Source organism: Rhineura floridana, chromosome 8 (genome assembly GCF_030035675.1).
Source record: "Rhineura floridana isolate rRhiFlo1 chromosome 8, rRhiFlo1.hap2, whole genome shotgun sequence".
Lineage (NCBI taxonomy): Eukaryota > Metazoa > Chordata > Lepidosauria > Squamata > Rhineuridae > Rhineura > Rhineura floridana.
Window position 1 is genome coordinate 19646096 of NC_084487.1, and position 13350 is coordinate 19659445.

Genomic DNA, 13350 nt, shown 5'->3' on the forward strand with positions numbered 1-13350 from the left:
GTGGGGATGGATAGCTGGATACAGGGTGATAGTTATGGGGTGCTTTCATTCACTGGAGGATTCTGAGGAGGAGGAGAAGGGGGACAAAGCAGATACCAGCAATGCTGGCTCTTCAGGCTCTTCTTTCCTGGGAGTCTCTGACAAGATAGGTAACTCCAGTTCTCTCTCTGGGCATATATTTTCAATCCTTCCTGGCATTAGGGTCTGAATCTGGACACACAACACTAAACCCCTTCAAAGTTTTGCTGAGATATCACAGTTTTTCCATATATATATAATAATACCTTCTGGCCTTGGGTGCTTCCAGACGGCAGCTTAATATTGTAAATGGGTCTTCAGATGTTGCAAACAGGTCAGTGACAATAGTTTTTTTTTAGCATAGCAGATTTTCCTCAGAAAGAACAAATCCAGATTAAGGGGTAGGGGAAAGTGGGGTGGGAATAAGGGCTGGGATTTTGATGTCAATGACATCATGTGGATGCTGTGCAACATTTGCATGCATGAGGAGTACCCATCACACAATGAACACCTGTCTAGAAGCACTCTTTGTCGGAGAGAAGGGTTCTATCCAAATCGTCTACCTGAAGTGCTATTTTGTATTTGTAGATATTTATTTATTTATCACATTTATATCCCACATATCCTCTAAGGAACTGGAGGTGACATACAGATTTCTTCTCCTCTCCGTATTTTCCTCACAACCACCTTGTGAGGTAGGTTAAGCTGAGAGTTGGTGAAAGGCCACCCAGTGAGCTTCATGGCTGAGTCCAAGTCCAATACTCTAACCACTACCTTACACTAAACTAGCTCTTTTAACAAACCATGGATATTCAAATACGTGATTCCCTGACCTACATTCCTTCCCAAGGAAGGCTGTTGCACATGTGTTTTCTGCAAGTGTAGATAATCTCTTAAGTCCTTTGTAAGTAGTGGAATTTATTACTGTGTAGAGTCTTTGGAACAGTGATGTTATAGTGCTCTTGTCCCTCTAGAGCCCTCACAATGATGCCCTTCGCCTAATACTGCACACAGTTTTGTTTGCCAATGACTGAGGAAGGGCATTGCACAGATATATTTGAATTTGTCTAGGGTAGGATGCCTCTGTAGCTGGTGCAATAAATATGCCTCTGCTTTGGCTCCATATGTCAAGATATAATTGCATGCCCCACTCTCCCCCTCTCAAAGGAAAAATGCTCGCCTTGGAAATCTAGCTTTTTTCTGATGATTTTCTAGTTAGTCCAAAATAAATATTCTAAAGTAACACAAGCTATTTGTGTCATCATGTTCAACTTTAATTCATTTTTAGTAACATAGCAAAGTTTTGTGTTCTTTTTTTTTTAGGGTTCATGGTATATTCGTTATGAATATCTTCAATAAGAAAGCAATGAAAGGCAATCCAAACAGGTGTTCACATGGTATAGCTCTCTCCTATGACTGTACCACATCAGAACATGCATGGGGGGGTGCTTATGCACCTCCATCACTACATCAGAATCACTTCCATGTGGGACATTTATCTATGAGGAGAAGATCCAATAGGCCAGCCTCCCTGAAATGTAATCTTTGGGTACAAGTTTGTAGTGGAAATGATTTAATCTGCCTCTGTCCCTCTACAGTACAGTTGCATGCTCGAATAAGCCTTAGTATGCTAACAAATGCAGAAATTATTATTATTAGTTTCTTAGTTGCTTGTCACCCCTCCTTTTTTTAAAAAAGTGCTCTAATGAAAGGATGCCGCTGCCTAGAAATTGACTGCTGGGATGGACCAAACAACGATCCTATTGTTTATCACGGACATACATTAACAAGCAAAATTAGCTTTAAGACTGTCATCCAGGTGATCAGCAAGTATGCCTTTTTGGTAGGTACACGTGTGATGAATGTGTAGGGTTTAACAGGACATGGTAACCACTGAACATCTTTCAAGGTCCTTCTCGAGGTGCCTTTGAAGTGTTGGCGGTGGATAGGGCTTCCTTTCCTACTTGTGAAACATTCCCCAGGGAGTGTTTGCCTGGCACCACCTTTGCTAAGGTGTAGGTGAAAATGTTTATATTTGCCCAAGCTCTTTCTGATTGATGTTAATGATTTTATTGCTGCTTCTGACTGTTTTCCGAGTTTTATTTTATCTTTATGCTGTTTTCTTGCCATTTTTATATTTGTCTTTTTTTATTTTAAGCTTGCAGTCCTATGCACCATGAATGGAGAATCAGTAGCCCAGTTGTTGGCTGCCAACTCCCCTCAACTGTGACCATCGACCATGCTGGCTGGGGCTAATGGGAGTTGGAGTCCAGCAACACCTAGAGGGCCACAGTTCCCCATCTCTGCTATGCACACTTACATAGCAATTAAGTCCCACTGAACTCAGCGGAACTTCCTTCTGAGTAGATATTTATAGGGTTGCACTGCAAATGGGTTAATTATATTTGCTATTGAATTTTTACTGGAAGCCACACTGGGCATTTTTTTAAAAGATGTGTTAGGTGCGTCTTAAAATGAATAATGAGTCTTTCAGGATTAGCTGCTTTGACCATGTTTTTTTTCAAATGAAAATGACTGATAGAATTCAAAGTGTACAAGATATTTAAAGGTCATTTGGCCCATTTCTTGATACAGGACAGGATGACCCACCCACAACGATTAGAGAGCAGAGAGGACACTACAGGGCCAAAAAAAAAAAGTGTGATGCAGTGGATGGTTTTGGTTTTGTACTGGGGAGACAGTAACTTTCTTCAGGTATTCAAAGAACATCTGTGGGCAATAAATGTGGAGAGGGTGTGGGGCTGCACATGCCAGATCTGCCCCCAACATCCCCTGCCCCACCTGCTCCATTTTTGACTTTCACAAATTAATGTACGAAGGTCTGGGGATTCTCCGCATGTTTAGTTGAAAGTAAGTTGACAGAGGTGTATAATATCCATGGTGTGAAGAAAGTGGATAGAGAAAAGTTTTTCTCCCTCTCTCATAATACTAAAGCTGGTGGGCATCCAATTAAGCTGAATGTTGGAAGATTCAGGGCAGACAAAATAAAGTACTTCTTCACACAGCTCGTAGTTAAACTATGAAATTTGCACCCAAAAGAGGTCATGTCAATTAGCCCACCTGCAGAGGCAGTATACTCTGAATGCCAGTTCCTGGGAATTACATATGGGAAGAGTGTTGTTGTGCTCAGGTCCTGCTTTCAGGCTTCCCATGGACTGGTTGGCACCTGGTTGGCCACTGTGAGAACAGGATGCTGGACTAGATGGGCCACTGGCCTGATCCAGCAGGCTCTTCTTATGTTCTTATCTTAGTTGGCCACTGTGAGGACAGGCTAGACTAGATGGGCCACTGGCCTCATCCAGGACGCTCTTCTTATGTTCCTACATTCTAACATGCTTAGAACCTTCCCCACTACGGGGAAGATTCTAAGCACATTCATCTGACCTTCTTGCTCATGTGGGAAGATTGGGGGGTGAAGCTGGCAGGAACAGAGCTGGCACTTATGGCACCCGCTCCATACTTTATACCTACACAGTTTTTTGAATGCCTGAAGAGGGTGGTGGTATAAGTCAGATTCTTGCTCACCCAGGAATCACAAGGTAGACACACACTCACTGTTCTGCTGGTTCCAGTCTGTCTCCACCTCTCTCTTCTGAAAATGAGGGCACACCAATGCTAATCAAACCCCACCACTTTTTACTATAAAAAAATCAGCTCGTGTTGTTGTTTTTTAAAAAATCAGCTTTAAAGAGATTTCACAACTGATCGGCAGATCAACCCGTTCCCCCTCCAGGTGTGGCCAGTGGAAATGCTTTGCTGTAGGTGACTAGTGTGTTCACAGCCTTACGTTGTGAGCAAAGTTCTATTGCTCATCCTAGTTTACCTCCCAGAGTTGTTGTGAGGAGAAATTGGGATAATGCCAAGCAGGTTACCTTGGATGAAGAATAAGCAAATTCCACTTGCTGCCAAGGAAGACAAAAATGAACGAGGCTTTCTGTCATGGCCCCGTCAGAGGACTCATCAGACGAGGATGACTCAGGAGTAACAGCAGCAGACCCAAAAGCAGCAGACCCAGACCCAAAAGCAGCAGACCCAAAAGCAGCAGACCCAGAAGGAGAAATGGAGGAAACTCCTGAGAACCCAGCTCCTTCTCCCCCTCAGCTGCAGAGCACCCCAGACACAGCTGAAGCCCTTCAGCCAGACGCAGACAGTGAACAGGATACTCCCCCCTCACCTGCAGAACGTAGACAGCAGAAGGTCAGGCAGAAGAGGGGCAGGCCTGTCCACTTAAGGCCAAAACGCTGAGGGCTCACACCTGCTGACAAACCTGCTCCTTAAAAGTCAAACCTTGGCTTCAGCTTGTTGCTGACTACAATGTCAGGCGTGACCACTGTGTGTCTGCCTATCCCCTGAACCTTGACTTGGACTGATCTCTCGGCAAACTAGACCCGGACCTTCACTGACGTCTCTTCTGGATTTCTGGCTTGGCACGTAAGCTTTGAACGGCCTTTGCCCTTATCTTGCTTCCTCCTTGCTAGCCTGGCAGATTTATAGCCAAGCTACCGGCTGAGGACTTACGGCCTGGCAATTACCAAGGAATCTCCAGCCCTGCCTGCACCCCCACCGACACTGCTGTCTCAGTGAAGAGCTGACACTTTCACCTGTCAGTCTTAACTCTTTAGCGTTTAAAATCCAAAGGAAGTCTGGGATTTCATTGGTACTGAAGGAAATTACACAGCAAAAATGTAGTCCTTGCATATATCTGGCAACAATTTATTAAGGAGCATCTTGTATCCATTTATTTTAACATACTCTCTTCTGTATCAGCTGTTTCTGTATGTCAGCACTTCAAAGGTTTTGAATAACATCTTGAACTACTGCAACAGAGTGGTGACTGGTGCCCATTGCGAGTGGTAGGGGAAGAGGCTGATAGATCAACAGTAGGTAGAACCAGAACCAAGTGACAGGCAGAGCCAATTAATTCCACTTTTGTCCCCATCCTCTTCCCTGCTGAATTCTACTAGGGCAAAACTGAGTCTAAGGAAAAGGAAGCCGATAGCCAGGGGCAGCCCCTAGTTTGGTTGTAAGTGAGAATGCAGACAAGTGGGGACTGGCTGAGAGCCAACTGAGGTTGGTGGGGCATTCACCCTAATGAACCAACCTCCACTGCTGTGACAATGAAACTTCAGGATAGTAATATGAACATAACTGACCTCTATATCCAAATTCTTTACATACACCAAGCAATGAATTGTAGTTGTATGGCTGTTTCATGATCAGTTTTGTTGCCATGTGGCGCTCCCACAAAATACATTTTCCCATGGAATCGCTCTTAGGCATTGGGCTTTCCACAGATCTTCTTGTGGTCAGCACATGTTACCTTGGAGCTGAAGCACACAATGATGATGATCCTGGTTCATATGAGAAAATACCACATGGTTGCATTCCCAAGGATACTTGAAGGAGTATTGTGCAGTGAGGAAAAATGCCTATGGCCAAGATCCAAAGAAGCATAGAAATAATTATCAGAAGACTTTGGGTGCATGCTTCTCTAAGAACATTTCTCCATGCCATATGGCAAACGGCTTTGGAAATGGAAGGTTCCCCCACCAAAGCTGTAAAATGGCACGGGGCTTACTGTGTAAAGGAAAAAATGCAAAACAACTACAACAACACACAACCCATTGGGTATGCCCAAGATCTTGGGTATGCCTAAAGGAGCCCAGCCTATTTCCAATACACATACGTTAGAGTGCACTGGTTCTCTAGGGTAAAAAATATTCCAGAACAGCATCCGTGTGCCCGCTGTAGCAGCAAAAAAGAGCTGTCTTTTCTTCTAGAGTGTTTGCATGTGCCAAGATGAATTAGCTGGGCTATAAGAAGCCACAGTATAGTTTGGTGTCTTTCTGTAGATAACAGTACATGATTCTTGCACTATACTTTTCTCTAGTTTTACATGTTTCATATTTGTGTAACTAGGAATTCCAACACCCTTGAAATTGCACTTGCAGGTTTCTGATTATCCTCTGGTACTGTCTCTGGAGAACCACTGTAGCCCTAAACAGCAGGAAGTAATGGCAGATTATCTGACAAGTATCCTGGATGACATGTTGGTTAAATCTACAATTGATGATACATTGCCAACTGAACTCCCTTCCCCTGAGGTAACACTGAGTTTCTTTCTTCTAAAAGATAATAAAAGAGAAATCACTGCAGTTGGCATGGTTATTTCCTGAAAAGTTTATGATGTTTCCCCCATTAAAATATTACTAGACTATAGTTCATAAAACAGAATTAACTGCACTGCACCTGGAATGGATGCTTTTCAATGTAGAGTTATTGCACAAACAATATGCCTCCATTAAGAAGAAAATGTATGTATCAAAACTTTCAAGTGTAGGCAGGAAACAGAAATATAATGCTTTGTAGATTATCTTGAACCCTTAATATGTGTAGTCATGATTTATCATTACCCTAAGGCTGACAACACATCTTATATTTGTTATGCGATTTTGGTTAGTACACCCTTGCTATTTTTTAAAAAAAACCTGCAAAACATCAGAAAGGTTCTTGGGTGGAATGCATGAAAGATCTCACAAGATCTTGACTTTTCAGTTATTTTTCAAAGCAGATTTTAAAATATATCATTTGGGAGCTCACATATGCTATTTTAATCCTTTATTTCCACTCCACAGTTCTTACCTGAAAACACCAGGTAGGCTACTGTACTTTCTTCATTTGACAAGCATAGATTGCCATCATACCTACTTTGCTGCAAGCTGTTCTGTGTGTTGCCACAGCTATGAATCAGGATGCAAGTAGGCACCTCTTCACACATTATCTTAGCCGCGCAGGAGCTGTTTCCCTAGGCAGTTGCAAGTTGTACTATTTGGAAGAGTTGGGATGGAGCGTGTCTGTTAGTTGATAAAGACCTGCATGTTTGTCCCTGCCCTTGTAGTTCAAGGGCTTGTCTGCACCAGAGTTTAATGTGTGATTTGAAGCTCCTTGTGTCTCTAAATGTTTTGTGGCATCCATGCAATGTCCTCCTTATCCAAGTGGCAGCCCACACGTTCTTCCTAAATTCGGATTTTCCCAATCTGGAGATAATCCGATAAAGGAAGAAAATTCAATATAAAATTGCATGTTACCTGACTGAAGCACCTTGGGGGGAGGGTTACATGTGTGGTGACTTTTCTGCGTGTACCATCGATCACCACATCCTATACTTCTATTTTGTTTTCATTAGTCTGAAGAAAAGGATACAGACTGCCTTTTTCAGGAGGTTTTTTTAAAAATAATTTTTAAAACAACTCTTTTGTGCAAAAGAGCTCTTTCACAAAACAGTTGCGTTAAAAATAAAAATAAAATTGCCCCTGTAGGTACAGGAGGCTGGAAAGGAAAAAGGGAGGGGGGAAAAGTGGCAACTATTAATGCCAGTGACTCCAAATCCTTGCCTGGCTTCTAACAACACACCTTTTCTTAATTTATTTTTGAGTGCTCTTTTGTGCAAATGTGGTATATTGGAAACCCTGTATTCTATTTTTTTTTAAATAAAAAGGTGTGTGCGCACAGGTAAACAAATACCTGAGTGGATGCCTATGAGGGGGTCTCACGTTTCCTGGCCTGGACCCACAAATATGTTTAACATTTTTGACTGCTCTTTTGTTCAAATTGGTATGTCAGAACATTTGTTTTTCAGAAATAAAATTAAAAGGTGCACATGGGTAAACAAATACCAGCCACGCGTGCCCACAAGGGACCTCAGGCTTCTGGAACTTATGGTGGGAGGGGAGGTACTCACTGAGGGGAAGGAACAACAACACACTGCACAAATACATCCCATCAAACCCCACTCACTAGTGAGGACAAGAAACACAGAAATATATTTTGAGGCACAAAATTGAAAGTGCTCATGTGTGGACAAAGGTGGTCAAATGCACACATGTAAAAATTGGGTCACATTCACATTGATGCCCTAGTGTGAACATTATTGTGATGGCACTGGGAGAAGTGAAGCCTCAGGGAAGTATCATGTGTAAAGGGATTCCAAAATTTTGAGAATTTGAAATGTACCAATTCAAATAGTTCTATCTGCACTCTTGCAATCCATTTTTTTTTAATTTGGAGATTTGTCTAATTAGAACAAATATGTTCTAATTTTAAACGGGGGGGGGGTAGAGTCTTAGGCCCAGGAGCTGAATGGGACTATCCAAGCATCTCTATTTGGTCCTTGGAATTCTTCTCACACCACACCCCTCAAATGTTTTTCACTGGAATGTGTCCTTGAACTGTAATATTGTCATTTGCTTGCCTACGTGGAAGATAGAGAGATGTGTATGGGCAGGTGTGAGAGTGTGTTGAAACCTCTCACTTTTGCATAGCTGGAATGTAGCCTATTGTACAAAGCTACAAGTCACATCTGTTGCTCTGCCATCTTTTGCATATGTTCCTACCCACCAGTGGCATGTGGCTCTCCAGAAGGTTGCCTACAAAAGAAAGCAACCCTTGGGCTGAATCCCACCCCTGATATACGCCAACATGACTAGTACAAGAGCTGAAACATGAAACTTGCATTCATTTTTTTCAAGAAAAGAAGTGGGTGAAAGCCATCTTTTTCAGCTATTATGTACCATCAAATCTGCTCAGGAGCACAATGTAATAGTTTTTATGGAGATAATTTAATCATACAGATGCTCAGCAGTACTGTTTTTAATTGCAAAAAGGGAACAAATGGATCGGAGAGAATTATAGATATAAAGCAGAACTCTTGGGAAATAATGCCATTTTGCATGTACTGTTCGGGTTTCTTGATTTCAGATGAGAATGGTTATAAATAACTTTAAATGCACTGTAGAACTCAAACGATTCACTGCAAATTGATTCACTAGGTAGGACTTGGGGTGTGGGGGTGGTTGGGATCTCAGGTATTGTAAAATTGGAGTGTCTGCCCTTTCTCTTCTCCTGTGCTATGGAAAACAAAGTGTGCTGTTTTGTCTCTGCCTCTTTTCTTCCTCTTATATACCTCATGCAAGCCAAAATGCTGTTAGAGATGTGAATGTTCCATCAAACTGATTTGTCTAATCTGATAAGGCTGACCTGGTATCTCCTGGCTCAAACTCTGGCAGCCTCTGCCCTCAGCTTTTCACGCGGGGAAGAGCAAGAAACAATCAGTCCCCACATGGAAATATTTTCATAAAGCCAGCCTACGATCAATGTGGGCAGCAGCATGATTTGTGATGGGTTGGTATCACATTCAGTGCAAACACTTAAACAGCACAGCAAATGGTGCTGTGAACAGCTAGCCATCTCACTGTACCTCTGACCACATGATTGGCCTAATGTAGGAATGAGAACCTGTGGGCCTTCAGACGTCGTTGGATGCCATATTCCATCTCTCCTGACCATTGGCCATGCTGGCTGGGGCTGATGGTAGTTGGAGCAACAACCTGTGGAGGGCCACAGGTTCTGGACTAGGTTCTCCATTCCTGGTCTAATGAATGCTGCCCTTGAGGTCATTTTCCATCTTTTCCTCTCTCTCTTCTCTTTGGCGTGGTTTATGATACTTAATACCAATTGATTTTTTTTATCACAGTCTCTGAAATTCAAAATAATGATTAAAAATAAGAAAATTGGAATGCTTGAGGAAACGCTTGCAAGGAAGGGCATGGATAGCCATGGTCAGACGGGTGAATTTGAAGAGGAGGAAACAAGTGATGAGGAGAAAGATCATGACCCTTCGCATCCCAACCAACCACTGCTGAAAAAAAGACGAGCACGCTGGAAAGGCTCAGCTCCGCCTCGAAAAAAACAAAAGGTATGACTTGGCATCACATGTCATTATGTTCCAGCGTTCCGTGGAATACAGCTTTAAAACCTACTGCTTTGGGGGGCTATCAGAGAACAGAGATACCAGTTTCTGATATCTTTTTCACTCCTTTAATAGTGAAGGTTGAATTACTGCCAATAGTGGCTGGTGGCTTCAAGTAATTTGGCAGTGGAATCCACTCCGGGTTTTAGTCTAAATTGCTGAACCTGAAGCTCCTTGCACAGCTTCTTGAACATTTGGACTAAAACCCAGAGTGAATTCCACAGCCCCGCTGACATGGAGCCACCAGTTGCCACTGTTTGGTTATTATGAATAAATAAATAAATAATATTAAAGGAGCTGCTTTATATTATACAGTGGTGCACTGGACAGGGGAGGAGGTGTTGATTTAGAGTTCCCTGAGCACTGTATTTGTTCTGGGGAGGAGTCAGGGTGACAGAGCTACCTCCATAGAGAGAGTGTGTGTCTCTGTGTGTCCTCCGGGTCTCTTCCTGCATGGAAATCTCTAGCATCTATCCACTTAGCTTACTGCTAACCCAGTCCTCGCACTCAGCATTTTGCAGCCTTTCTCTAAGCGTGGGAGGGTTCCTGGTCCGTGACACCTATCTCACAAGGTACTTTTGAGAATAAAATGGGAGAGAGTTATGCATACCTCCCTGAAATAGTTGATGAAAGGAAAGGATAAAAGTTGTGATTTTTAAAAATTATTATTTAAGCTCAGATTGTGATCCACGGTGGCCCCTGAATCGTTTCATAAAGTGCTGCTGTGTAGCCAGTTATCATCCTTCTGATAATTTTGTATTTATTTCTTCTGTCCTAAGTGCAATACTTTATTATACAGCCATGAGAGTGACTGTATACTATACCCAGCATGGATTTTTCACATTCTGCCATGTTAAATTGAAAATATGCCCATGCTATTCTGCTGCTTTCCATAAACTCATTTCAAAACAAAATCTTACAAAACGTATAGTCCTGAACTCAGAAACTCAGTACCTGTAATCTTGTTACTGACATTAACTCGTACTCTGACCGTCATCTTCTTCAGTTTAAAAGTTTAAAAAATGCAGGGCTGATTTTTAATTAATTTAACAAATTTAAGATTGGAGTCTATGATAGCACAGGCATGCTAAGTAAGAACCAGCTGTCAGTATTCTAAGAGCCAGACTAACAGCTGCTTGGCTTGGCTAATCAGGCGCCACGCCCACATCATACATTTATTCCACTTTAAACAATCATGGCTTCTCCCAAAGAATCCTGGGCAGTGTAGTTTGTGAAGGGTGCTGAGAGTTGTTAGGAGACTTCTATCCCCTGACAGAGCTCCAGTGGCCAGAGTGATTTAACAGTCAGCCCCTTTTCTGGTGATTGTAGCTCTGTGAGGCGTCTCCTAGCAACTCTCAGCACCCTTCACAAACTACACTTCCCAGGATTCTTTGGGGGAAGCCATGACTGTCTAAAGTGAAATAAAGGTCTGGTGTGGATGTGGTCAGGGACAGCTTTAGTTTAAATTTGGGTGGGAGGCTACATGTGTCTGCCGTAGAATAAAAAGCTGAGGGAAACCCTGAAAAATGATGATACTGTCAACAATGTTTTCTTTTCGGAAAAGAAAGGGGCTTTCCCTCTGCCTAGTGCCCACCCACCAAATCTCTTCCCATCCCTCCCCCTCCCCTTTCCTCCCATTCCCTCCCCCTTCCTCCCTCCCTGCCCCTCCTCAGGTCATTTTTTCCTATCCTAAGCATTATTGCACAGGAGTAAATCCCAGTGAATTCAATAAGCATGCAAGTGATCCTACCCTCCCTCCTCCTCCCTCCTATCCCCTCCCTCCTGACCCTCCCCTCCCCTTTCTTCTCCTCTCCTCCTCCCTTCCTCCTCTCTCCCTTCCCTTTCTCTTCCTCCCCCATGGTCAGTTTTACCTATCCTATGCATGACTACATGGGACTAAATCCCAGTGAACTCAGTAAGCATGCAAATGATCAAACCTGCTCTCATCCTCCCCTCCCTGCTGCTCTCCTCCCTCCCCCTCCCACCTGTTCTTCTTCCTTCCTTCCCCCTGCCCTCTCTCCTCCTCCCCTCCCTCTCCCTCCCCCTTCTCCGTGGCCAGTTTCACCTATCCCAAGCATGGTTGCAGGGGGATTAATCCCATTGAACTCAATAAGCATGCAAACGATCAATCTATTCTCAGCAAACTTGCACAGGATCCCATTTCTTACCTCCCGGATTAAAAAGCAGAGACATTCACTAATAGGCAAAAAAAAAAACCCTTGCAGTTTAAGAACTTATCTATAGCCAACAGATATTTCTATCAAACTCTAAAAAGCAGGGAAATTGGGCAGCTATGGTGAATGCTCCAGGGAGCAGAAGACCTGACCTCCTCTCTGAGATATTGTACTGCCCTACAAATTTGTAAATATACAAATATAACTTGGGTTGGTCTTTCACAGTCCAATCCACTTCCTGTGTAGCTTGGGAGAATTTAGTAACATGTGCCTGTGAGCATATGGCTGAGAGACACTGCTTGCCTTATACCACTCAGTGAAGTGACTGAGATAAGGTTTGAACTAGAATTTTTTGGCTCACAGGCCATGCTGTTTATAACTATACTAAACCAAGTAAGATACTTATAGCTGTGCCGTTTTTCCTGCATTTAACACTAACAGTACAATCCTAATCATGTCTACTCAGAAGTAAGTCCTACTGAATTAAATAAGACACACTGCTAGATTAGTGGGATTGGCATGGTAGCCTTAATCAGTATGTTCCATTTTGTATAGTTTAACCATGAAGTATCACAGTGAAGTGGTACAGTACGCTATATATAGATCTTCAATGTGGTGTGGTGTGTAAGCACGAGTACAGGGTGAAAGGGACAAACGAGCTAAGCGGAAGGCATGTCAAGCAAATCCTCATCGTGACCATCTTCCATCTGGAACCTATGTCCTCACTGTGGGAGGCTGTGTTGATCCAGAATTGGCCTCCACAGTCACTTACGGACCCACCGTTAAAGACCTTATCTTGGAAGACAATCTTACTCAGCCACGAGTGATCGCCAATGAATGAATGAATGGTGTGGCGTTTAGAGAGTCAGACTGGGACTGGGAGACCAATGATCAAATCCCCACTCAGTCATGAAACCTACTGGTCTAAGTCATAAGAACAGTGTCCTGGATCCGGCCAGTGACCCATCTAGTCCAGTGCCTGTTCTCACAGTGGCCAAGCAGTTGCCCACTGGAAACCCACAAGCAGGACCTGAGTGTCAAGAAAATTCTCCCCTCCTGCAGTTTCCAGCAGCTGGTACTTGGAAATATACTGCCTCTGCCCTTAGAGGCAGAACATAGCCATCATGGCTAGTAGCCATTGACAGCCTTTTCCTCCATTAATTTGTCTAATCCTCTTTTAAATCCATCTGAGTTGGGGGCCATCACTGCCTCTTGTCTGAGTGATTTCCATACTTTAACTATGTGCTGTGTGAGGAAATACTTTCTTTTGTCTGTCCTGAATCTTCCAACATTCAATTTCATTGGATGTGCATGAGTTCTAGTGTTATA

General features: G+C 43.1%; 1 protein-coding gene across 1 annotated transcript in view; it reads left to right on the forward strand.

The window, feature by feature from the left end:
* LOC133390925 (1-phosphatidylinositol 4,5-bisphosphate phosphodiesterase zeta-1-like) overlaps nucleotides 1-13350 on the forward strand; it is a 78640-nt gene that overhangs the window by 21900 nt on the left and 43390 nt on the right. The window contains exons 6-8 of the mRNA XM_061640466.1: nucleotides 1717-1861; nucleotides 5991-6143; nucleotides 9572-9793. Of these exons, the coding sequence (XP_061496450.1) occupies nucleotides 1717-1861; nucleotides 5991-6143; nucleotides 9572-9793 (520 nt within the window). The remainder of the gene's footprint in view (nucleotides 1-1716; nucleotides 1862-5990; nucleotides 6144-9571; nucleotides 9794-13350) is intronic.